This window comes from Lepidochelys kempii, chromosome 23, assembly GCF_965140265.1.
Source record: "Lepidochelys kempii isolate rLepKem1 chromosome 23, rLepKem1.hap2, whole genome shotgun sequence".
Classification (NCBI taxonomy): domain Eukaryota; kingdom Metazoa; phylum Chordata; order Testudines; family Cheloniidae; genus Lepidochelys; species Lepidochelys kempii.
This window is the reverse complement of record NC_133278.1, coordinates 769,369-794,837: the sequence shown is the minus strand read 5'-3', so window position 1 is coordinate 794,837 and position 25,469 is coordinate 769,369. Positions and strand designations below refer to the sequence as shown.

The 25,469-nt window shown below is 59.9% G+C and overlaps 1 protein-coding gene across 1 annotated transcript in view; it reads left to right on the top strand.

Moving 5' to 3' along the window:
- DHX34 (DExH-box helicase 34) overlaps positions 1-10,658 on the top strand; it is a 32,554-nt gene extending 21,896 nt beyond the window's left edge. Inside the window, 11 exon segments of the mRNA XM_073321891.1 lie at positions 499-673; positions 845-1,038; positions 1,550-1,651; positions 1,754-1,978; positions 2,577-2,744; positions 3,020-3,134; positions 3,489-3,595; positions 3,823-4,080; positions 5,488-5,664; positions 5,963-6,092; positions 6,359-10,658. Coding sequence (XP_073177992.1) covers positions 499-673; positions 845-1,038; positions 1,550-1,651; positions 1,754-1,978; positions 2,577-2,744; positions 3,020-3,134; positions 3,489-3,595; positions 3,823-4,080; positions 5,488-5,664; positions 5,963-6,092; positions 6,359-6,492 — 1,785 coding nt within the window. The 3' untranslated portion in view covers positions 6,493-10,658.
- The last annotated feature ends 14,811 nt before the right edge of the window (positions 10,659-25,469 follow it).

Below are 25,469 nucleotides of genomic sequence, written 5' to 3'. Positions count from 1 at the left end.
TAATGGATGTTTGGGGTCACTTATAAAATAAAACCTTGGCGTGCTATGCGAGCCTGAGCTGAACGAACAGCCGGTCTGTATCTCCCAGCAAGGACCAGCCAGAACAGCTGTGATCCTCCAGTCATACAATGTGCCAGCTGGCTGCTTGCCCCTCGGTGAAGGATCCCGGGTGTCTCTCTGTATCCCAGTTACACCCCAAAAGTCCAAGCAGGGTCACCCTGCTGTTTGTGGGTGTTCCTGCAGTCTATCGATCCATCTTTTGCTCAGAGTAAGTGGGTGCTTGTGACCCCCCGATACTCAGCCCGGGTGAGGTAAGCGTCTCTTCTCTCCTGCCTGGCAGGAGCACCTGGGGCGCCTTCTGGCCTGCTTGTCTCACACACCTTCCGAACACACTTTTCAGGGCAGATACACAGCTCCTCACATGTGACCCGCATGTCTGTTCTGCAGCGGTGATGATGTCCAGGCAAAGGGCTAATCTTTCATTTCTCCACCCCCCAGATGAAGAGCATGGGGCTGGGTGACCCCCGGACCTTCCCCTTCCTGGAGCCACCCCCCCAGTCCAGCCTGGAGACAGCCGTGCGCTACTTGAGGGAGCAGGGGGCGCTGGACAGGGCCGAGAGCTTGACGCCCATCGGGAGCCTGCTGGCCCAGCTGCCCGTGGACGTGGTGATCGGTGAGGTGCCGCGGGGGGCTGGGGAGGCCCTGGCTGAGTGCGGGGGTAAATCGGGGTGGGGTGGGTGCCAGGGGCATGGAGAGGGACTTTAAGCCTTGGGATGGGGATAGGAGGCGGTTCGCTGCCCCCCCCTCCCCCCCGTAACGCTCTCCTCCCTCCATCCTGCTGCAGGGAAGATGCTGGTTCTGGGTGCGCTCTTCGGGCTGGCTGAGCCGGTGCTCACCGTGGCGGCAGCGCTGAGCGTGCAGTCCCCATTCCTGCGCCCCACACGCACCAACCCGGACTGTGCCACGGCCCGCCGGCCCCTCGAGAGCCCCCACGGCGACCCGCTGACACTGCTCAATACCTTCAACGAGTGGGTGCAGGTGGGACTGGCTGGCCATCTGCTCTGCAGGAGGGCTTGTGGGGGCAGACCCCTTGGGGGGGGTTACATCCTGTGGGGGAGCTGTTAAGGGTCTGGGGGAGGAGATGCCCCATGGCGGGAGCTGTGGGGAGGGTCTGGGGGAGGAGATGCCCCGTGGCGGGGGCTGTGGGGGGGCTCTGGGGGAGCAGATGCCCTGTGGCGGGAGCTGTGGGGGGGCTCTGGGGGAGCAGATGCCCTGTGGCGGGAGCTGTGGGGGGGTCTGGGGGAGGAGATGCCCCGTGGCAGGGGCTGTGGGGGGGGTCTGCGGGAGGAGATGCCCCGTGGCAGGAGCTGTGGGGGGGTCTGGGGGAGGAGATGCGCCATGCGGGGTGCTCTGGGGGAGGAAATGCCCCGTGGCGGGGGCTGTGGGTGGGGTCTGCGGGAGGAGATGCCCCGTGGTGGGGGCTGTGGGGTGCAGCAGGATGGCTCCCTGCCCCTCCCTGAATAAGCTGAGGCTTCGGTGTGGCCGGCAGGTGAAGTCGGAGCGGGCTGGCAGCTCCCGGAAATGGTGCCGGCTCCGGGGGCTGGAGGAGCATCGGCTCTACGAGGCGGCCAACCTGCGGCACCAGTTCCAGGTGGGTGTGCGGCGGGAGAAGGGTCTGGGTGTCCCCCTCAGAACCCAGCACGGCCCCCACCCTAGCCCCTTCCCCGCCTAACCTCCTGCCCCCCACCCCCAGGCGCTGCTCCGGGACCACGGTCTGCTGGAGCCTGTGCAGGGGCCCAGGGACAGCTACGCCCGGCAGAGCCGACACCGGGAGCGCCGGGAGCTGCACCGGCTGCGGCAGCGGCATGAGGAGACGGAGGGGCGGACGCGCAAGGTGCTGAGGCTGCAGGAAGGGGAGGCCGGCTCCTCCAGCGACGAGGGAGCCAGCGGGACCGGGCCGTCAGGCGTCGATATCCAGGTGCATGGGAGGGAGGTCCCAGTGGGGGGAGAGTGGGGCAGAGGGCACCGCCCTGCTGGGCTCCCCCATCCTACCCCTCACTGGGGCCAAGCCGGCACCAAGAGCTTTCTCTGCGTCACCTGCTGGCTTCCTGCCGTGCCCTCCCCCCACCAGCAGGAGGGAGCCAGGACTCCTGGGTTCTGACCCTGCTCTGGGAGGGGAGTGGGGTCCAGTGGGTTAGAGCGGTGGGTGGGGCTTGGGACTGGCCGTGGCCCCCACCACTCCTGGGTTCAGTTCCTGGCCCCGTCTCTGTGACATTGGATACGTCCCCTGGGTGTAAGCCGGGGCCATGCCCCTGCGAGGCCGAGGGGCTGTGGGCACCGAGCCCGGCTGGTGGAAGGGGGCCAGGACCCCGTGGCTGTGGCAGGCTGGCCCCTCCCTGCCGGGAGCCCGGGAGCATCTGCCCGCAGGGTTTGCCGGGACGGGGGCAGTGCCGGGCTCTGCCTGCCGGAGCCCAGGCTAGGCAGTGCTGTCGCTTGCAGTGGGGTGCTCCTAGGGTCTGCCGGGGGCGCCCTGAGCTCCTCTCAGCTCTGCCCCCCATCGCCCCTTCCCTCGGCAGGACGTCAAGTTCAAGCTACGGCACAACGTGGACGAGCTCCAGGCTGCGTCCGGCGCGGCCCTGTCCTCTCACCAGCTTGCCCTGCTCAAGCTGGTGCTGTGCAGGGGTCTCTACCCCCAGCTGGCCGTGCCCGATCAGTACAACAGCTGCCGCAAGGACTCCGACCAGGTGCGCCTCTCGCGACCCCCCTCCAGCTCCTGGGGCCTGTCTCAGCTCTGGGAGGGGGTGGGAGTCTGGTGGTTAGCGCTGCGGGGTGGGAGCCAGGACTCCTGGGTTCTTTCCCAGCTCTGGAAAGGGAACGGGGTCTGGGCTAGAGGTTTGGGAGTCTGCAAAGGAGGAAGCCCGTGAGAGCTGTGCCCCAGGCTGGGGTCTCCAGCACCGGTTGCAGTCACCCAGCATGGCCACTGGCCCCGGCCCTGATGCCTCATCCGGTCTCCTTGCAGATTTTTCACACCAAGAACAAGCAGGGGATTGTCCTGCACCCGACCTGCGTCTTTGCCAGCAGCCCAGAGCTGCTGCAGGCCACAGAGGAGAAGGCAGAGCCCGGGAGGAGCAGAGGTAGGGAGAGAGGGACGGAGGGTGGCCTGGCCCCAGCCCCTTGGTGCCCCGACGCGGAGAGAGCTCCCAGTCCAACCAGACCCAGCAAGGACCCTTCTCCCCGTGGCACAGGGTGACTGAGTCCCAGAGGGATGCAGGGACTAGCCTGGGGTCACACAGGGTGTCTGTTGGGGAGCCAGGGCTGGAAGCCAGGGCCCCTGAAGCCCAGCCCCCAAGCCTGCTGTGCCCCTCCACGTGTTCTTCTGGCCCCGCTCAGAGCAGTGGGGCTGAGGGGGCTGTGGGCCCTGCCCACCCTATGGTTGCCCCAGCCCCCACGGCAGGGCTGAGCTGAGCCCCCCTCTTGTGGCTTTGCAGGTTCCCAGGAGGGGCTGAGCAGCCAGCACCAGCTCCTGGCCTTCGTCTCGCTGCTGGAGACCAACAAGCCCTACTTGGTGAATTGCCTGCGGGCGCCAGCCCTGCAGGTGGGTGCCTGGCCCTGCCCCACACCCTGCACCCTGGCTCCCCTACCCTCTCCCTGCCCCCGCGCTTCCCGATGTCACCCCTGCACTGTCGGTCCTCCCTTTCTGTGCCCCTACTCTCACCCTCTGTGACCCAGACCCCCGCATAGCCGACCATGGCTCTGCCCCCCAGGTATCCCCATAGCTGACCATGGCTCTGCCCCCGACCTGACCATTGCTCTCTCCCCCAGGCTCTCCTACTGTTCTCCCGTGCCCTGGACACCAGTGCTGACTGCACGCGGCTGGTGGCAGACTCCTGGCTGGAGCTGTGCGTGCCGGACAGCGCGGCGGCCCTGCGGCTGCTCTCCGCAGCCCTGCAGCTCCGTGCCGCCTGGGAGGGGCTCCTGAACCGGCAGCTGGAGGGGAGGCGCGGGGAGCCAGGGCACAGGCCGGACCCTCGGGAGGTGGCGACGCTGAGGCAGGGGCTGCTGGAGTTCCTGCAGCAGAAGGTATCTGCAGCTTCCCCAGTGCAGCCGGGCCGAGCCAGGGTCCGCCCCGGGCAGCTCAGGCCCTGCAGCCCCCCAGGGAAACCTTTCCACCGAGCTTTGCACCCTCTGCCTGCTCCGCAGGCAGCGAGGGAACATCCTCCCCACCCTACGGATGGGGAAACTGAGGCATGGGGCAGGGCCTGTGCAGGCTCATGCCACCAGTGGGTGCACGGCTGGTAGCTGCCTGTGCAACGCGCCGGTACATTGCCTCCCCTCGCTGGGTGTGTGCTGTCTGGGACAGCTGTCACCCACACGTCAATTGGAAGGGCTGGGGGGCAGCCTGAACACTGGCCGCGATCCCCACCACTACCAGTCTGCACATGGTGTGTTTGCAGGATCCGAGCTCCTCCGCGAGCTGCTCCCCCCGCGCCGGTGGGGGTGGGGGGCGCAGGTAGCGGGGCGCCCCCGGGCGGCTCCCCCCGGCGCCGGTGGGGGTGGGGGGCGCAGGTAGCGGGGCGCCCCCGGGCGGCTCCCCCCGGCGCCGGTGGGGGTGGGGGGCGCAGGTAGCGGGGCGCCCCCGGGCGGCTCCCCCCGGCGCCGGTGGGGGTGGGGGGCGCAGGTAGCGGGGCGTCCCCGGGCGGCTCCCCCCGCGCCGGTGGGGGTGGGGGGCGTAGGTAGCGGGGCGCCCCCGGGCGGCTCCCCCCGGCGCCGGTGGGGGTGGGGGGCGTAGGTAGCGGGGCGCCCCCGGGCGGCTCCCCCCGGCGCCGGTGGGGGTGGGGGGCGTAGGTAGCGGGGCGCCCCCGGGCGGCTCCCCCCGGCGCCGGTGGGGGTGGGGGGCGCAGGTAGCGGGGCGCCCCCGGGCGGCTCCCCCCGGCGCCGGTGGGGGTGGGGGGCGCAGGTAGCGGGGCGCCCCCGGGCGGCTCCCCCCGGCGCCGGTGGGGGTGGGGGGCGCAGGTAGCGGGGCGCCCCCGGGCGGCTCCCCCGGCGCCGGTGGGGGTGGGGGGCGCAGGTAGCGGGGCGCCCCCGGGCGGCTCCCCCTGGCGCCGGTGGGGGAGGGGGGCGCAGGTAGCGGGGCGCCCCCGGGCGGCCCCCCCCTGGCGCCGGTGGGGGTGGGGGGCGCAGGTAGCGGGGCGCCCCCGGGCGGCTCCCCCTGGCGCCGGTGGGGGTGGGGGGCGCAGGTAGCGGGGCGCCCCCGGGCGGCTCCCCCTGGCGCCGGTGGGGGTGGGGGGCGCAGGTAGCGGGGCGCCCCCGGGCGGCCCCCCCCCGGCGCCGGTGGGGGGCGCAGGTAGCGGGGCGGGTGTTGCCCGGTGCGTTGTGCAGACCCTGTGCCGGGGAATGCAGCTCTCTCTGGGCAGGGCGGGAGCAGCCGGGCAGGCAGCCGGGTGACACGCCCTCGCCCCCCGGCCTCACCCCCGGCGCCCCCTGCAGGTGCAGTACAGCCTGCGCCGGCTGACGGCGCTGGAGAAGCAGAACTGCTACGTGGGGCCCCAGACGGTGGCGGCTGCACCGGGGCTCCCGGGGCTCTTCAAGGGGGCAGAGATGACGCCCGACGAGGAGAAGGGCGGCTACAGGGTGGCTGAGTTCCTGACCTACAACTGCCTCGCGGTGAGTGCTGGGAGCCCGGGGCTCCCCCCTGGATGGGGACTAGCGGCCTCCAAGGCAGGGGCTCCATTTACCCCCACAGCTCCTCTGGCCCAGATCAGGGGGCCCCAAGGCAGCGGCTGTGGGCCCCTCAGCTTCCCTCCCCTTCGCCCCCCGGCTCCCCTCCCCGTTCCCGAACTGGGGCCGGCATTCCCCCGGCAGAGGTTCTGGGTCCCAGCCCGCTCCCTGGATCGGGGCCGGCAGCCCCTGAGGCGAAGGCTCCGGGTCCCACCCTGTGCCCCTCCGACTTTGTCCCTTGCAGAGCGAGACCGACCTGTACAGCGACTGCCTGCGCAGCTTCTGGACCTGCCCGCACTGCGCCCTCTACATGCCCTTCACCCCCATGGAGCGCATGAGCCACGAGAGCAGCTGTCGGCCCCGGCCCGAGGAGGGTGAGTCTCTGCTGGGGTCGTGCCGGGCGGGGGCATGGCCTGGGTTCCAGGGCTGGCGTCCCCCGTCCGGTCACCGCGCAGGCCTGGGGGTTCTGGGGTGGGTCCCAGCCCAGCCGGTCTCTGCCCCAGGCACTGCGCTGGCTGGGGGCCACCAGCCATGTCCCTCCACGGGGACGGGGCGTCCCAGCCAAGCCACCCAGGGGGGTCCTAGCTGCCAGGCCGGCTGCTCGACCCATCAGGTGACGCCGTTTTGTCTGCTCTTGCAGCTCCCCTGGAAGAGGCCGCTGAGAGTTCAGCCAAAGCAACTGCTCTGCAGAGACCTTATCACTGCGATGCCTGCGAGCGGGACTTCTTGTTCACGTCCACGGAGATCCTGCGGCACAGAAAGCAACACCAGTGACGGCCAGGGTTGTGTGTCTGGGCCTAGCCCTGACGGGGGCCTAGTGGTCAGAGCAGGGAGCTGGGTGTCAGGACTCCTGGGTTCTCTCCCCAGCTCTGGGAGGGCACATGGTCCTGCTCCTACAAAGCGCATGGCAGCGCATCCTGGCCGTGCTGGCCGGACTCGCGGTGCGGGGTCGGGGTGGGAGCTGAGTCCTGCAGCGGTCGCTCCCTCGCTGACTCCCAGGTTAGTTCGTTACGAGTCGGGTTGGCGGGTTCGTTACGGGGCAGGCAGAGACCCCCTGCCTGTGGGTCTGTCAGGGCATTGCTCCGGTGCCGGTCGGACTGGGCCGGTCTGGTGGGGCCAGAGGCACTGCTCCCCCTGGCGGGGACACGTGTCGGGTGTTTGTACATGTGAATAAATGTCCCTTGGTTGAGGAGCGCAGCCCGCGAATGGGGGGCCCAGGCTGTCCAGGGGAGGCTCTCTGGTACACAGTGGGCTGGAGGGGTGGCACAATGGCTCCCAGCATCTCTGGGTCTGATGGCCCCGGATGGGGAAACTCACCAGTGCTAACAGCTGCTTTGCCCTGTGCGGCGGGGGCTGGCACCCTCGCGTGGGCGATGGGGCAGCCCATACCTGAGCCCTGGTGGCTCAGTGCAGCTCAGCGCCCTGCAGCCCCCCGGGACACCCCCGTTCTGCGCCTGGTCTCTGAAGCAGCATTGGAATAGATCCACGCAGGGCAAGCCTGCGTCTGCCCGGCTGGGAGCGGGAGTGGCAGCGGGCGAGGGCCTGGGCGTGAGCTGGGGCCGGGTGGTGCGATGGGATGCGTGGCAGGAAGTCAGCAAGGCTTAGCCGGAGCTTGGGGGTTGGGCGCTGGGAGAGGCCGAGATGGTGCCCCGGTGACAGGCTGAGCAATGAGAGTGAGGGCGTGTGCATGCGGGTATCTCCGTGGGATAGGCGTGTCCACATGGGCAGCGTGCGTGCACACTGTCCATCTGAGATTGGAGTGTGGACGTGCCAGGAGACGGAGGTGCAGCCCAGCGAGTCGCGGGCTGGGAGGGCTGGCTTCTCTGGGCTCAGCTCTGCTAGAGATGCTGCCTGGACTTTGCGTGGCCATGGGGTGGCAGCCTCGCTCTGTGTTTGCAGGATTTGCTGGCGTGCTCCCAGCTCCTGCTCTGAGCTGTCCACGCAGGGTGGAGAGACGGGGACCTCCTGTGTTTGTCAGGCTCCTCATTAGCAATGGGTCACCTGTTATTTATTACATAGAGGCCCCATCGTGCCGGGTGCCTCCCAGACCCTGACCGCGATCAGGGCCGCGCAGACGTAGAGCAAGAGACAGCCCCTCCCCTGAAGAGCCCACAGTCCCAACAGCCCTGCAGAATGCACCAGCCCGGAGGACACATGGCGCCCGGCGAATCCTGTCCTGTTGGCTCTGGAGGCCTGGGCTCCGGGGCTTGGGGCTACCCTGCTCTCCTCTACATCACTCCCAAGCCGGCTGCTCAGGAGCTTCTCGGGCTGGCCGGCTCGCCAGGGAGGCTGTGGTTCCTAGGAATTGGGGTCTGAGAGGCAGATCCCCTCCCGCACCTCCAGCCATGAAAACAACCCCACCAATTGCTGGGATGGCCTTGAGTCTAAGCAGCCCCCCCCCCTTTCCCTGCTCTCCCCTCAGCCCTGTCTCGCTTGCCCTGTCCATTGCGGGTTGAGAGTGTTGCATTGTATAGCACTGGGGCAGAGAGCACAGAGCGCCCCAAGGTGGGCAGGGCAAAAGGGTGTCATAAAGGACACCTCAGATCTAGGGCCACATTTCACACTGGTACCCTTGGGCAGAGAACACAAGCAGGGTCTATTGGGTCAGGGGGGCTGGGAGCCAGGATTCCTGGGTTCTGTCCCTACTCTGGGAGGGGAGTGGTACCTAGTGGTTTGCGGGGCGGGGCTGGGAGCCAGGACTCCTGGATTCTATCCCTGGCCCTGGGAGGGGAGTGGGGTCTTTGGATTAGAGCAGGGGGGGTGGGAGCCAGGACTCCTGGGTTCTGTCCCCAGCTCTGGGCAGGGCATGGGGTGTAGTGGTTAGAACAGGGGCTAGACCTTGCTCCCAAAGCTAATCGGAATTAATGTGCCCCTTTCTGTAACCCGCCCTAGCAGGTGTTGGTCTGCAGCCCTGTGTCATGGCGGGTTCACACTGGAGGTTTATATCCCTCTGCTGGCTGGGGAGACTGGGGCTAGTCCTTCAGCTCCTGTGGTTGGGGCTGCTGGATGTCCCTGTGCCTCACAGGTCTCCGGGGAGATGCCTGCCAGGGGAGGTGTGTGTTAGGGGGCAGCCGGCCCCAATGCCTCAGGGTCACAATGGGGAGATGATCTCTCACACCCTCCATCTTGCTTCCTCTCCCCAGTGCCAAATTCAGCCAAACTTTTAGGCATTCAAGTGTTATTGAATTGCTGAAGCTGTTTGAAACAGCCTATCCCCCCATGGGCAGCAAGAGACCCTACCATAAACAATCACGTAAACAAGGCAACCCATGTAACAAGCACACCCCACTTCAAGAAAAATGGCCCTCTTTAAATGCAGAGGATTCCCCTGGTCAGAGCCGGGTCCCAAACTTACTGGGGGCGTGTCTCTCTTCTTGTGAGTGAAGCTGCCGCATAAGAACAGAGATCAAATGAATCCGGTGATCGATCTGTAATTGTGTCACATCCTGGCCTGTGCTGGGGAATTAATTGGACTGTCGAGGTTAATGGAATGTCAGTTAATTCCTTAGCGCAGGGCTGCCAGAGCTGCCTGGTAAACGCTTATTGATTTCGAGACGATTAAAGATAAACTGAGCACAGGCCAGTCCGGGTGGCGTCAATGCCACAATGACATGGAGGAGGAATTGGAGGAGCAAATACTGGCTGGCGTCGGTGCCCCCGAGTGCATAAGTGGCATCTACAGGCGTTTCAAAGTGTGGTGCACAGACAGACAGTCTCTGCCCCGGAGAGCGCCCCACCAAAACCACAAGACAGAACCCGTGTCTCTTCCACAGCCGAGGCCCGAGAGACTGGTGCAGCATTTTCCAATGAGTGCAGTGCCCTTTCAAGTGCCCATGTTGTCCAGAGGTCTCAGCATGCTGCTGCTTTTGGGGGAAACGGGCCCATGGTTCAGTACCTGAAGGGGAGAGGGGCTCTTCTGACCAGCTGCCCCAAAGTGGCTGCCCTGGGTCACACAGCAGGGTAGTTGCCAAGCAGGGATTTGAAGCTGGGTCTCCTGAGATGCCATCCAGTGTTGTGTGCCCAGCCACCCCCCCATCCTGCCTCTGGGTGCGTTATAAATACAGCGACAGCTTGGGCAGCCAGCTGCCTGTCTGCGGAGACAGGATGTCAGATCCGACATGGCTCACTCCCTCTGGGATGGCAGCTCCTGGTTTGCAAAGCCAGCAGCTCCTCTGCGCCAGGCGGGGCAGGTAGCATTGGAGGGCTGTAAAGCGGGGCTGGGCTCCTCATAACTGGGTATCTACATAACTGGGTATCTACAAATTGAGGCTGGAGCCAGACGCAGGCCTCCCAGGCTGCTCTCGGACGGGTGTAAATCCGGCGTGAGGCTGCTGAAGCCGGGGGGCACGCCATGGCCATATGGACAGGAGCACCCCCCCCCCCCCCGACAGCTGCCCTACCCCGCTGCAATCGTTCTGTCCCCGGGGGGAAGCGAGGGGTTCCGTGCAGACGGCCGGCCTGGGAGGGGGCAGGACAGGCAGCCATGCAGGGGTGGGTTGGTTGTCTCACAGCCAGAGGGGACATCCACGCTGTGGCTGAGCTGCGATAAATCCTTCGCCGTTGTAAAACCAGCCAGCCCCTGCTGCTTAATGTGCTGCGCGCAGCCTCACGGCCAAACTCTGCTGCGATTTACAAGGGGCGAGCGTTTGGGAACCAGGCAGCTTGGGCTGGGATGGGGAGAGCTGAGAGCGCATTTGGAACTGCTCTTTAACGAGGGATTTTTAATGATGATGTGACAGTAAAAGTCCCCAAGACGGGATGGGGGGGACGGGGGTGCCGTAGCATGAGATTTACAAACCCTCTTGCGCTAAGTGTTTAAATGATGGAAGCTCTGTTCCCAGCTGGTAATTAGGGTATAAATTGTATTTATAACTCATAAGCAGAAATGTCACCAGCTTCATGAACTGAGGCTTGAGATAATAAAAGGATATTGTCGTTCATCATCGGGGCGATGGAGGGAGATCGATCAGAATTACAGCTTAGGGAAGCTGCGTCTGCGAGTGGTGTTCTCCGCCCGATGCGTGACTCGTCCAGCGTGCGGGCACGGGGCCGAGAATGGGGATCACTGGGCTGGCGGGGGGAGAAATCCGTCCGCCTCTGAGTCTGGGCGGTAGGGAGATGCTAGGCCTTGTACCTAGGCCTCGTGCTGGCCCCTCTGAATGGGGTGAATTTGGCCCCTGTTCCCGAGTTTAAAGCAGCCGGGCAGAGGCCCTGTATCGTCACGTCCCTGCCACTCCGCTCAAGGCCCCGTCCCTCCACTCACCGCAGCAGAGCCCCCTCGCCCGCAGCTCAGCCGCGCCAAGGACCACAGGGGACACATTTACGTTACGCCTCGGAGCCCGCCACGCGCCGGAGGCCGAGCACAGATGCTGTTATTGTAGGCAGAGAGTTATGGCCGCTCTTTGTCACACCGGGTGAGGGACGTGCGGGGAATGCAAAGCCGCTGGCAGGGCTGGGCAGGGGAATGAATCGCTCCTGCACGGCGGTGCATGGAGAGAGGGAAGGGCTGCTGAATTCTCTCCCAGAGCAGGGCGCTAAGCTGCAAAGAGCCCGGCATGGTGGCGAGTGTGTGTGTGTGTGTTGGGGGGGGATATCTGACCGGGCTGCCCCTCCGTGTGAATGCCCTGCCCCGGGCGGCCCCTCTCCGGTAAGCCAGGCTTTGGAGGGCAGCAGTGTCTAGTGGTTTGAGCTGAGGGGTGTGTGTGTGTGTGGGGGGGCGTGTCTGGGTGTCAGGACTCCTGGGTTCTATCTACAGCTTGGGGAGGCGGGGGCGAGGCGGGAGACGGGCTTCTCCTCCTCCTGGCTTTGCCAACCACACGCCGTGAGCAAGTCCCTTGCCCTCCCTCTGCCTTGTTTTCCCCATGTGTGACCCGGAGACGACGCTTCGCGAGGCTGCTGAGCTGGGCCCGATCCTTGCACACGCGCACAGGCTTCATCAAAGGCAGGGTGCAGCCCGGAGGCCGGATGGGAGACTTCAGTGGGGCCTAGGCCCAGGGCGTGTGTGTGTGTGGGGGTGTAAGTGGGGCCTAGGCCCGGTGCGTGGGGGGGGGGTGGGGGTGAGTGAGGCCTAGGCCCAGTGCATGGGGTGGGGTGGGGGTCTGAGCGGGGCTTAGGCCCGGTGCGTGGGGGGGGTCTCAGGGGGTCTAGACCTTGGTGTATGTGGGGTCTGAGTGGGGCTTAGGCCTGGTGGAGAGGGGGGTGGGGGGCACATGGTCCTGTGAATGTCGGGGGCATACATGTAGAACGCATGCACAAAATCAGGGCCAGGTTTCCCCCAGGTGCTGGAAATGCAGCCACGTCTTTCGGTGCCAAACAGGAGCTGGGCTCTGGGCAATATCTGGCCCAGGCTGTAGGCCCGGGCACAACAGATGCACCCTGTTGCCAGCTCCTGCAGTTCTTTTCACCGGGGACGTGTGATTTTCGTTGGCGGGTGCAGCCAGGCTGCCGAGGATGTGGGAGGCTCCAGCCCTCTCGTGAATTTGAGCCCTTGGACTGGCTGCCTGTCTCCAGGGACCGCTGCAGGGTGGAGGCAATTCTCTCCCTGGCACCCCCCAGCAACCAAAGCAGGGCAACTCTTGTGTTCTCCTGCCACCCTCCCGGCAGCAGCTGTCTGGGAAGGGACAGGCCTGGGTGGGGAGCAGCCCCTGGAGCTTCCCCTCCCAGCCTGGGGACCCTGCTGCAGCCCCACTTCCCCTCTGGGTGGGGGTGAAGAACCCCAGGAGAAGCAGAGGTGAGCCGGAGGGGACTGAACTGATGGGGGTGGGGTGGGGATTAATTGCTGGGCTGGGCAGGGCAGATGAGGGGTGAGAGCTCCTGGAGCAGGGGCCAGACTCACCTTCCCAACGAACGTGGGTGAGTGGGTCATCCTAATTGTCACCTGCATGCGCGGGAGGGGCAGGTCAGCCGCCAAAAGATGGACCAAAAAGCGCAACATACTCGATATATATATAAAAAACTCTCATGAGACTTTGGGCCAAGCGCACGATGTTTGGGGGGAGGGGCTGACGCGGGATTCGTGAGTTCTTCGGGTTGGCGGGCTGTGGGCATGCAAACCAGGAGAGCCCCTGTGGCTCTCGGCCTGCACGCTACTCCTATTAACGTGCGTGGGGTGGAGAAAGCCCCTCCCTGTGCTGTTGTGAGCCGGGCGGAACCTTGTCCCGGGCAGAATTAAAGCCTTGCTGAGCATGGTGGGTATGGTGGGTATGGTTGCCTGGTATCCGGTTTTCGACCAGAACGCCCAGTCGAAAAGGGACCCTGGCGGCTCTGGTCGGCGGCGCAGTGGGGCAAAGGCAGGCTCCCTGCCTGCCTTGGCTCCGCACGGCTCCCGGAAGCATCAGCATGCCCGCACTCTGGCTGCTAGGCGTAGGGGCAGCCAGGGGGCTCCACGCACTGACCCTGCCCCCAGTGCCAGCTCCACAGCTTCCATGGGCCAGGAACCGTGGCCAATGGAAGCTGTGGGGGCGGCAGCTGCGGATGGGGCAGCACGCAGAGGCGCCTGGCCATGCCTCTGCGTGGGAGCCAGAGGGGGCACATGCCACTGCTTTTGGGAGCTGCCTCAGGTAAGTGCTGCCCGGAGCCTGCCCCGCGTCCTCCCAGTGCCCCTGCCCCAGACCTCATCCCCCTCTCCAAACCCCTCGATCCCAGCCCAGAGCAGCCTCCTGCACCCCAAATCCATCATCCCCAGACCCACCGCAGAGTCCGCATCCCCAGCAGGAGCCCTCACCCATCCGTGCCCCAATCCCCTGCCCCAGTCCTGATCTCCTTCCCACCCTCTGAACCTCTCGGTCCCAGCCCAGAGCCCCCTCCTACACCCCAAACCACTCATCCCTAGCTCCACCCCAGACTCTGCACCCCCAGCCGAAGCCCTCACCCCCTCTGGCACCCCAACCCCCTGCCCCAGTCTGGAGCCCTCTCCTGCACCCTGAACCCCTCATTTCTGGCCCCACCCTGGAACTCGCACCCCCCAGCCCAGAGCTCATATCCTCTCCCATACCCCAACCCCCTGCCTCAGACCGGAGCTCCCTTCCATACTCTGAACCCCTTGGCTCCACCCCCCGGCCCAGAGCAGCCTCCTGCACCCTAAACCCCTCATCCCTGGCTCCACCCCGGAGTCTGCACCTCCAGTTGGAGCCCTCACCCGCTCTGGCACCCCAAGCCCTGAGCCAGCCTGATGAAAATGAGTGTGTGAGTGAGGGTGGGGAGAGCGAGCGATGGGGGGGGTGGAGTGAGCAAGGGGTGGGGCCTCGGAGGAGGGGCAGGGCAGGGGGCGCGGCAAGTGTGTTCGGCCGTAGAAAGTTGGCAACCCTCGTGATGGGTGTGAACTCACGTTCCATTAACACAGCCGTACGGGTGCATTCATCACAAGCCCCGACCAAAGGGAGAAGGGTTACGGGAGCCCGCTCAGGAGTTTCAGACTGGGTGGATGGAGGGGCTTTTGCTGGGTATGGTGTTTGTGTCGGTGTGAGGGGGGAGAACAGACAGACAGAGGGCAGAGAAGAAAAGCAAGAAATCCAGGGGGTAGCCAGTGAGCACAGGGGGACCCTGGAACACGCTAGTGCCGGCTAAAAACCTGCCCCCTTTGGCCTTGGTTCCTCCTGCGTTTGGAGAAGCAGGACTTTGCCCGTTCCTTGCGTGAGCCCCGTGGGTGACTGAGGGGCTCGCTGCGGGTGAGAGCGAGGAGCCGACGGGGTCGGGGGGACAGAGCCTTGCTGCCGTTTCAGCCACGGTCCTGGCAGTGGGTGCTGCAGAGCAGCAGGGGCACCCAGCTTCCAGCCCGAGAGCAGCGACTTGGGAGCAGTTGGGTGGACTCGGCTGGAGTTCGCAGCTTGAGTCTGCTGGCCTCTGTGTCCGCGGCTGAAATCCTCCCCACGGAACCAGCCGCAGCAGGGCCCTGACTTTTTCTAGAGCTCCTGCCTGGGGCGATAACAGACTCGCCTCCTACTGACCCAGACGGTGACCCATGGGCTGCATGATCCCGCCAGCTGAGACGGCGCCACGGGATGCTGACCTGGAGGGTGTGTTAGAGGATGACCCGGCCTACCGGGGAGCACGTTCATGCCTGGGAATATTCCTTCGTGTACGGGCTTTGCTGCTGTTCTCCCAGGGGGTCGGGGCAAACACAGGCAGGGCAGAGCCCTGGTCTGGCCTCCCATTGCGGGGGCCTCTCTTGATTACCGATCCAACAGGCTGTTTGGGCACGAATCTCCAAGGCGATGCCATGACCAGGAGCTCCGAGCAGCTCCCCTGCTGGTCTCCCTGCTGCTGTCTTCCAAACTCCTCTACAGGAATCCTGGCGAATGGTCTAGGATGCGGGCAGAGGGAGGGAGCCCTCCAGGGTCTGGTAATGGATAGAGACCGCCCTGAGTAATATGTGAGGATAAAAGTTAAAATATGTGAGGATAAAAGATAACGGATGGCAGCAGATATTAAGGGCATTGACATAACTCAACCTCCTTATAGATTGTAGCTGATGGATTTAAATATGCGCCAGGATAAAGCTTGGTGAGAGAACATTGAAATGCCAAGAGAGAAATCAATCAATCAGCGACCCGAAGAAGGACACCTGGGTTCGGCCTGCTATTTTTCAGCTCAGTCCGTGGATGAGAAGTCAGGGAAGCAAGTAAACTTCTCCTTAGCAAGTTTATAGAAAGAAGCGGCAGAGAGAGTCGGCTGTTGGCACCACACCAATCTGAGAACGCAGCCTGGGCTCTCCAGCCGATGGGCTCCCAAGCTAATGCACAGCAGCCAGGGAGGGTGAAAAATGGCAATTGGACTTGGTTGGAAATTCCCCCCACCTCCCTTTTTTTCTTTTAATTGCCCACAGAAAGTTTTGGGTTTTTTTTTCATCGATGCCCCCTCAAACTGTTGTTTTCAAACACCTCAAAACGGGGGAAGGTTCCATGTTTGCATCCAAAAAGGGGGAAAAAAAAAGAAAATTTCACCCCAAGTGGAAATTTTTCATGAAAATCGTTGTTTTGATCAAACCAACAAAGAAAAAAACCATAAACGTTTCATTAAAAAGTTCAGATGAAAAACATTCCGACCAGCCCTGCCTGGGAGCGCGAGGCGTTTCCTGCTGCCGCCGTCTCTCTGTGGCTGCGTGTGGCCAGAAGCGCCTGCTCTGGGGAGCCCGTGGGGTGAGGCAAGGTCGGGCACGGGCTCGCTGCCATCAGGACTACTGAGCTCTGAGCCAGCTGGGAAATCTCTCTCCCACATTGTTCAGGCTTTAAAGGCCGGATTCTCAAATGGGCTAGGAGTCCCCGCCTTGATGGGAGCAGCGGCAGGTCTTGGCCTGTTGGGAACCCCTCCCTGAAGGTTCCTGTCTTGTCGCTCAGAGACGCCCCGCATCCCAGTCGCGCTCTGGGCAAGTCACGTCGGCAAGCCACCGGGTTTTGAACAGGGGGGACGATCGTTCCCGCGTTCCGGAGACGCTTTGTGCCCCAACACGAGGAAGCTACGGGGCTGCCTCAGCAGATAGCTGCTCCGGCCACGTCCAGCGGACGTGTTCTGTGCAGGGCACATCCGGGGTTTCCAAGGCCCGACGGGTCCATCGTCACCGGCCTGAGCGGCTGCCATCGTCAGAGGCAGAGGGGCTCGCGCCATGGCTCCCGCCGTGCCGGGTGCTGTACCAGAGCCGGCGGCTGAGCGCTGAGTTCCAGTCGTAACCGTAGGCCGTGGAGCAGGGCAGGAAGGTAGGAGGCCGATCTCCCCTCAGGCTGTCACGGAGACCCACGGATGTGGGGAGGCCTGGATGGGGGTGCAGGGAAGTATCTGAACACGGAGCTAGCTGCTGTTGGTTCAGCGCCCTTTTTTCTGCAGGCGGGTCACTTGGGGTGTGTGTGTGTGGAATCTGCTGCCTTTAACCCCCCCCGACCCCCACCCGCCGTTGCTGGCCTTTGTTTCTGTCTCCCACCTTCCTATCTCTGTTTTGCTCCTCTCTGTCTCCCCGTTTTTTCCCTCCTCTGTATTTTCCTGCCTCGCAGCAGCTCTAGGGTGACCAGATGTCCCGATTTTATAGGGACAGTCCCAATATTTGGGGCTTTGTCTTATGTAAGCCCCTATTACCCCCCACCCCCTGTTCTGATTTTTCACACTTGCTGTCTGGTCACCCTGAGCGGCTCCCCCTTTCCCATGCTGTTTGCTAGGAGGGTCAGCAGTGAAACAGCCAAGGCTCGCATTTAAAGCAGCCTTGCCCAAACTAGGGAGTGAGCTCCCCAGGGCAGGGCATGTAGGGCTGGCTGGTGTGGGGAGAGGGAGCATGGAAAATGTAGTTGTCACCTTTAATAACCCATGGGGGGGGGGAGGAGGAGGGCCATGAGTGGTTTCATTTTCCTGAGAGGCTGGGCAAAAGTTTGGGAATGCAGTTTTAAACCGCCATTGTTATGTTTCAGAGTGAACCCCCGGTAAGCTGAATGTGCGGGGAGTTCACTGCTCTCCGAGCCATTATTTCAGGCTCTCTGCTCATCAGCAAGTTGGAAACGGAGCACGCAGCTAAACTCTCCCACTGGCAGGGGAGGGGAGGGGAGGGGGCCTAATGGATTAAAGCAAGGGGATGCTGGGAGTCAGAACTCCTGGGTTCTATCTCTGGCTCTGGGAGGGGAGTGGGTCTAGTGGTTAGAGCAGGGGGCTGGGAGCCAGGACTCCTGGGTTCTATCCCCCCAGCTCTGGGAGGGGAGTGAGGTCTAGTGGTTACAGCAGGGGTGGTCCTGGTGGCTGGGAGTCGGGACTCCTGGGTTCAGTTCCCAGCACAGGCAGGCAAACTGGAAATAAGCAAAAAGAAAAGGAGTACTTGTGGCACCTTAGAGACTAACCAATTTATTTGAGCATAAGCTTTCGTGAGCTACAGCTCACTTCATCGGATGCATACCGTGGAAACTGCAGAAGACATTATATACACACAGAGACCATGAAACAATACCCCCTCCCACCCCACTCTCCTGCTGGTAATAGCTTGTCTAAAGTGATCATCAAGTTGGGCCATTTCCAGCACAAATCCAGGTTTTCTCACCCTCCGCCCCCCCCCCCCAACTCACTCTCCTGCTGGTAATAGCCCATCCAAAGTGATAACTCTCTTCACAGTAAAAAGAAAAGGAGTACTTGTGGCACCTTAGAGACTAACCAATTTATTTGAGCATGAGCTTTCGTGAGCTACAGCTCACTTCATCAGTGTGTATGATAATCAAGGTGGGCCATTTCCTGCACAAATCCAGGTTCTCTCACTCCCTCACCCCCCTCCAAAAACCACACACACAAACTCACTCTCCTGCTGGTAATAGCTTATCCAAAGTGACCACCCTCCCTACAATGTGCATGATAATCAAGGTGGGCCATTTCCAGCACAAATCCAGGTTTTCTCACCCCCCCCCCCACCCCCATACACACACAAACTCACTCTCCTGCTGGTAATAATTTGTGCTGGAAATGGCCCAACTTGATGATCACTTTAGATAAGCTATTACCAGCAGGACAGTGGGGTGGGAGGAGGTATTGTTTCATATTCTCTGTGTGTATATAAAGTCTGCTGCAGTTTCCACGGTATGCATCCGATGAAGGGGGCTGTAGCTCACGAAAGCTTATGCTCAAATAAATTGGTTAGTCTCTAAGGTGCCACAAGTCCTCCTTTTCTCTTTGCGAATACAGACTAACACGGCTGTTACTCTGAAACCTGGAAATAGGCAGATACCAAACATTCTAGGGTGCCCAGCACTGTCCGCTCTGGAGCGAGGGGCACGTGGACATGTGGACTGACTGATTGACCTGTCTGGGGCTCCTGAGCTGGCAGAATGTGTATTCACAATTGTGTTCTGACTTCCACCCCCTGCCTCTGAAGTACACGCCCTGGAGGGAACCCGAGCCCTCGTCCCTGTCTTCTCTGCTCCACAAGAGACCAGGCGTCGATGGCTTTCCACAAAGAATACAGGGAACAGAATGAGCCCCCACCCTCCAGACTGGGTCTCAGCCCAGTAAGGGATGCACTGGGAGCGGGGCGTGTGCTGCAGCGCTAAGGTGTTGCCATGCACAGAACCTGGGAGCGGGGTCTTGGGCAGCAAACCGGCCCAGCGTAGGCCCCAACGCCAGCGGGAGAGGAATCTTCGGGGGCGTGTGTGTGTGTGTGTGTGTGTGTGTATGTGTCAGAAAACGCCAATTGGTTGAAACTGAAACTGCAGAAAAAGAATTTTTAAACTCCGAAAATTTTTGATTCCCCCTGACATTGCAACTTTTCTAAATGACAAATTCTGTGTTCCGGTTCCCTGGGACTTCTCACTTGGAAATTCCTACTATTCCCAGCAAAGAAACATTAAAAAACATTTAAAATTGAAACAAAACCAAATGTTCTGATTAACCCGAACTGGCATTTTTTCCAGATTTTTTTGGTTTGTGAAAATTTAAGATTTTGACTTTTTGTCTCAATTTGGGGCAGGAAAAATTCAGTATCCTGAAAATGTTCCCTGGACTGGAGAACCGTTTGCAGTCCAGTTTTTCTCCTGGCCCCGAGGCCGCTGGCTTAAGGCCCTTGGCATTGTTTCAATGTGAATTGCTTTCCCTGTTTTCCTGTGTGGCTCGGTCAAGACAATTTTGAGGAGGAAAATAAATGAAGAAATCAGTTGGTAACGCTAACAACAGCGGTAGCATGGATGCTTCAGCCGTGACCCAGAACATAACTGTTATTATTCCAATAGCACCTGGAGGCCCCCGCTGAGATTGGGGCCCCCCACCGTGCTGGGTGCTGCAGGGGGACACACAGTTAGAGACAGCCCCTCCCCAAAGGACTCACACTGTAAATAGAGGTGTGGGAGAGGAGCTAGACACACAGAGAGGGGCAGTGACTTGCTAACTCTTGCATGTCAGAGGCTAGCACCCAGGTGTCCTGACTCCGAAGTCCAGGGCCTTACCCACTAGCCCATACGGCCTCTCGGGAGCAGCTGCTGCCCTCTCTGACCATGCAGCTGGCTCTCCTTGTCCCAGATCCCCGCTGAGGTGGTTTTATTCCCAGCAGCCGCAGAGCCATTTTCCCCCACCCTGTTCTGCTCCGGAGCACGGAAGGTGCTGAGTTTGCATTTAAATCTCCTAGATTATGACACTTGCGAAAGTAAATCCTGAAATTTCCCAGGATCATTTTAACAATTAATTTATTTGACATTACGGGCAGCCAGCATGGGAATCTCCTCTCCTGCCTGCAATCACTTAATTAAACGGGGAGGAATTACCCCCTCGCTGTTCATTTAAATGCAAGGAGAGACATGTGGTCCCGGTCTCGCTCTGCCGCTAGTCTCAGCTCCCAAAGCAGTCCCCAGCGCAGCCCTCCTGGGTTTAAGGTAGGAGTCTCTTGCAGAGGCCGCACGGACATTTTAACCAAGCTGGCAGTCTCCAGGGAGCCGTTTGCACCTTTTTCCCCACGCCCCTCCCAGAGCTGGCAGAGAACCCAGGCGTCCTGGCTGCAAGCCCCACTTTGCTCTAACCACTGGACCCCACACCTCTCTCACAGCTGGGAGAGGCATTCTCTTTCTTTGACCCTCTGCTGTACCCAGTAGGCCAAGATTCTTTCCCATCTCCTGGTGCTGCTATTTCACAGACAGTTCCAGCTTTGCTAATTCCAGGGCCGTCACCTTTGACACCAAATACATTGGCCAGCCCGGGGCTCCAGGCATTCGACCATCTTGGCTGCTCCCAGCCCCTGAGAGCGTTAGATCGATGTCACTTCCTGCCTCACCAGATCCCCGGGCACCTCACTGATGCCAGGGAAGTTACCTCTGCTCCTTCAAAGGCAGCTGTGACTTCAGCCGACGGGGAGCCGGGAATAAATAACCCCCAGGCAGCCCGGAGTGCGGGGAGCTGCCGTGCCTCTGTTAAAGTTTCACATGTAAACATAGTTGATGGATGATTTTCCATGGCCAAGGTTTGTCAACTCATATGAGACTCTGGAGCAGTTTTACGGCCGCTCGTATATTTCGAGCTGGAGAGGGCAGGAGTCTCGGCTTCCTGGTGTTCCACAACCCCCCCTTTCCTTTCCAGGGGCTGTTGGCCTGAGGTGCCACGGGCACGTTGCTTTAGCAGCATCCTCTGCAGCTGTCTGCCCCAGTGCAAGGTGGGGGCAACTCTCCAGAGCCCCGGCTTGACAGCTGGAAAAGGATCAGATTCCGAAACCTGTTGCCAGTTTACAAATAACCCCCAAGTATTGATGAAAGTTTTACCCGAAAGTTTTCCTTTCCTAACTTTTTGATGAAAAACCACAAGAAAAACATTGTCAGGAAGTGTTCAGCAAGAACTTTTGTTTTTGTCTAACTCCCCCCTTTTTTTTGGCGAGCGCTGATGGCTGCGTTTCATGCCCACTTGGCGCTGCTGTGAATGACTGCAGAAGGCTGAGGGCAACGGGGAATCGTGATCCATCCCCTGTTGTCCAGTCCCAGCTTCTGGCAGCCAGAGATTTAAGGACACCCAGTGCATGGGGTTCATCCCTGACCACCTTGGCTAAGAGCCATTGATGGACCTATCCTCCATGATCTCACCTAATTCTTTTTTTAAGCCAGTTATACTTTTGGCCTTCACAGCATCCCCTGGCAATGAGTTCCACAGGTTGTCTGTGCGTTGGGTGAAGAATTACTTCCTTATGTTCGTTTTAAACCTGCTGCCTGTTAATTTCGTTGAGTGATCTCTGGTTCTTGTGTTATGTGAAGGGGTAAATAACACTTTTTCTCCACACCATTCCTGGTTTTATAGACTCCATCCTCTCCCCTCTTAGAAAAGAGATGACTAAAATGATCAGTCCCGGTCTTTTTAATCTCTCCTCATATGGAAGCTGTTCCATCCCCCTAATCGTTTTTGCTGCCCTTCTCAGCACCTTTTCCAATTCTAATGTATCTTTTTTGAGATGGGGCACCCAAATTACATGCAGTATTCAAGGTGTGGGCATACCATGGAATTATACTATGGCATTATGATATTTTCTGTCTTTTTATATCCCTTTCCTAATGGTTCCTAACAGTCTTTTAGCTTTTTTGACTGTGGCTGCACGCTGAGTGAATGTTTTCAGAGAACTATCCACAGTGACTCCCAGATCTCTGTCTAGAGTGATCACAGCTAGTTTCGACCCCATCCTGTTGCATGTATACAAAATATTGTGAGGTTCAGGAAATGATATGAACTGGCCAAATGCAGTAGATAAGGGCCTGAGAGAGAAAGAGAAATAAATATGGAGCAAGTCACAAATGGCTGTATAGGGGCAAGAGATAAACTTTTTGTTCTGAGTCTGTACAGCACCTGGCACAATGGGGTCTGCCAGGGCTTCCAGGTATTACTGTAAATAATGAGTAATAAGAGACAGATGCTATGTAAGGTGATAGGTAAACCTCAGGGCCCTGCCATGCTGGGTCCTGCAGACACAGAGCGAGAGACACTCCTTGCCCCAAAGAGTTCATAGGCCAAACAGCCACAGGCTGGGAAGGGAAACTGAGGCACGGAGTGGGGAAGTGATTTGCCCAAGGTCACAGGAGGTCAGTGGCAGAGCTGGGAATAGAACCCAGGTGTCCTGAAAATCCTTGAGGATACCTTAGTTAACATGCGGTGAGATTCTGGTAGGAAAGATGCCGCGAGAAGTGCTAATTAATAAATTCTTCCCCCAATTAGCACTTGTGCAGAACTTTTCATCTTCAAAGCCCTTTGCGAACATTACCCCATTTAATCTAGTAAAACGCCCGTAATTATGTTCAGCCACAGCCTGTGAAGCCGCAGCGGATTCAGACAGAGCGAGCCAGGGCCCAGGGAGAGACGGACCACGAGGGTAAGTGGCACCAAATTGGAATATTATCCACATTTCATCACTTGGAGCCTTGCTGACAACCTGCAGTAAACATCATGACATCTAGTGAATCACAGCCAGCCGGCTCCCTCACCCATTTCACTTCTCTCCCCACCCCCCAGCCTCCTGTGCATGAAAATTTCCCTTTTGCTCCATCTCATCCGTGGTTGCTATTTATCAGCTCTCTGGGGCTGAGCCCGGGCAGTAGGAAGCACTTAGCCCCGGAGGTGGGAGAAATAGGCTCGGCTGACGGAGCCACTCGGCTTGTTATGGGCCCAGTGCTGGCTTGATTCCTGCGGGAGAGAGGCTGGTGCGAAGCGTGGTGGGTTCTCGATGGACGTTACAAGGGCTGGCTCCCTGGTGCAGAGACACCGGCCTGGAAATGGCACTTCAGTGGCTGCAGGGAGCCCGAGGCGCTGCAGCTCGGCCACAATGGGGGCAAAAAGCCACCCCCGAGCCGCGCTCAATGCATGATCTGTGCCCCCCTCTGTGCAAACAGGGCCTCCCAGAGGGCTCGCCCGTGCACGACAACAGCAGCAAAGCACATGTACGAGAGGCAAACAGGAGCTGAAGGTTCCCGGGCGGGACTGCTCTCCCCCGCAGGCCTTAAAGCCCCCTCCCAGGACAGCACCCTGTGGCTCCGTCCGAGCTGGAGGGACCATGCAGCTCAGTGCACGGTGCAATCCACAGAGGAGGTGAGTCTGTTACAGCTCCAGCAAGGGAGCCTGGCTCTCGAGCTCAGGCTGGAGCGACTCGTCCTCTGAGCTCTGGCAGGCCCTGGTTTTATCCCTAGATGCCGTCTTGGCCAGCGCTCTCATGCTGGCAGCATTGCTGGCCCCTTGGGGTGCTGGGCAGAGAGCTCCTGCTGCACCCTCTGAACAGACGTCAGGGAGCACGGCAGGGAGAGAGAAGGCATCTCCCTCTCTCCTGATTTCAGAAACCTCTCTCCCTCCCATGGCCCATGGTCCCCTGCACCACGCTGTTACAGAGCGGCAGCAAGGGCCAGTGGCGAAGGCTCTGGACTCAGGATACCTGGGTTCTGTCCCTGGCTCTGTCCCTGACCTTTTGTTTGGCTTGTCTAAATGCTGTTTGGGACAGGGTCTGTGCAGCGCCTGACACAACGGGGCCTGATCTCGGTCAAGGTCTGTGCAGCGCCCAGTGTGATGCGGCCCCGATCCTGATTTTACCAAAGCAGAATGGGAGCATTGTGCACTGGTATAAATGACTTCACAAGGTGGAGGGCAATGCAAAATTGTACCCAGTGTCTCCTGAAAGAAGATCCAGGTTTCTTAGTATGTTCCCGTGCCTCAGACCCACCCAGCAGCTCCATGAACTAGTTGAGTATTCTGGGTATCAGCTTGCACATGAGCACCACCTGACCTGCAGCGCTGGGTTTTGAAAGGTCTTTGAGCAGCCCCATGGTCACATCTCTGTATCTGGCCACACGATGGATCCGGGCAGTGCTGTTCCTAGGACACAGTAGCAGCTGGGAGCAATTGACGATCAAAATAGTTGTTTAGTTCAAGTGGAATAATTAATTTTTGAAGCTGCAGCCCAGAGTGTGGGGACGTGTCCATTACACACAGCCCAGCGCCTGGAGGAAACGTCCGTGGTGTTTGGATAAAAAGAAAAGGGACCGCTTATTAGCAAAGAGCTCCTGATTACGCAGCAGCTGTTAGCAAACTCTCTGGGTTTAATTACCTGTTTGCTCTGTAGAAACATGCCATAATGGCCTGCTCAGGAGATATGCAACTGCTGCGTTGAAATCAAATCACAAATAAAATAAGTGTCAGTCTGCAGATAAACCAAAGGTCACGCAGGGGGCCCAGGTTGTTCCAACACCGCACCTTGAGTGACAGGTGCCAATTCCAGTGTGCTGCTCCGTCCTACTGCGCTGATCACAAAGCACCCAGGGCCCCTAAGTGCACAAGGCTTCCACTAGGATCTCTTGTGGCTAGCACCCACTTTGCACTAGTGGAAATGTCTGCCCAGGGCAGCAGGGAATCAAGCCCTTTACTCCTATACTGGATGAAATTCTCTGGCCTGGGTTACGCAGGAGAGCAGAGCGGATGATCATCTGGCCTTAAACTCTATGCATAGGGGTGTCTGTAATTTATACACAAAACTGCACACTGTAAAAATCAAGCCTCCACACTGCTTACACAATGCAGACAACCTAGACCCTAGCTGAGCTGTAAACACAAGGGAACAAATTCTGCTCATTTGCTCTGGTGTAAATCCAGGGTTACTCCACGGATTTGAGAATTACTCTGGATTTAGTCCGGTGGAATTGAGAGCATGCAAACACAGTGCACGCAGTGTCGTGTGAACTTAGCACCATTCACAACTGCAGGTGGGCGCCTTGTGCAGTTCATTTCTCTCCATCGTTGGCAACTTTAAAATCAAGCTTGAATGTTTTTCTAAAGCTGTGCTCTACTTCACCCAGGAATTAATGCAGGGAAGTCCTATGGCCCGTGTTATACAGGAAGGCAGATGAGATCATAACAGCCCTGTCTGGCTTTATACTCTGTGCAGCTGTTTAAGACCTGGGCAAATAATGCAACCAGTCCCTGCAAATATTCATTTGAACGAAATGAACATGCAGAGCGATTATCACGCCCCTCATCAGCCAGCAGCGTGTTTTACCTGCAGAAGAGGATTTGACAGCCCCAGGCAGGAATTTAAATTCACACCTGCAAGCATTTGTGCTGGAAGTGCTTGCAACTTCATCCAATCAGGAAACAGAACTAATACCATGTGACTTAACAGTCCAATCACCCACCTTAGTGCTCAGGCTGGAGCGTAAAAAGTTGGAGAAGATTTTCTCCAACTGGAATAAGGTCGGAAGTTGGGATCTGCTCGTGGCGGGTCTGCAGGCAGCTCTGGGCCGCAAAAATGGGCTCTAGTGTGAATCGTGCACTCAGCTCGAGCTTCTTGTCTCTGCTTAAAGGCCCCA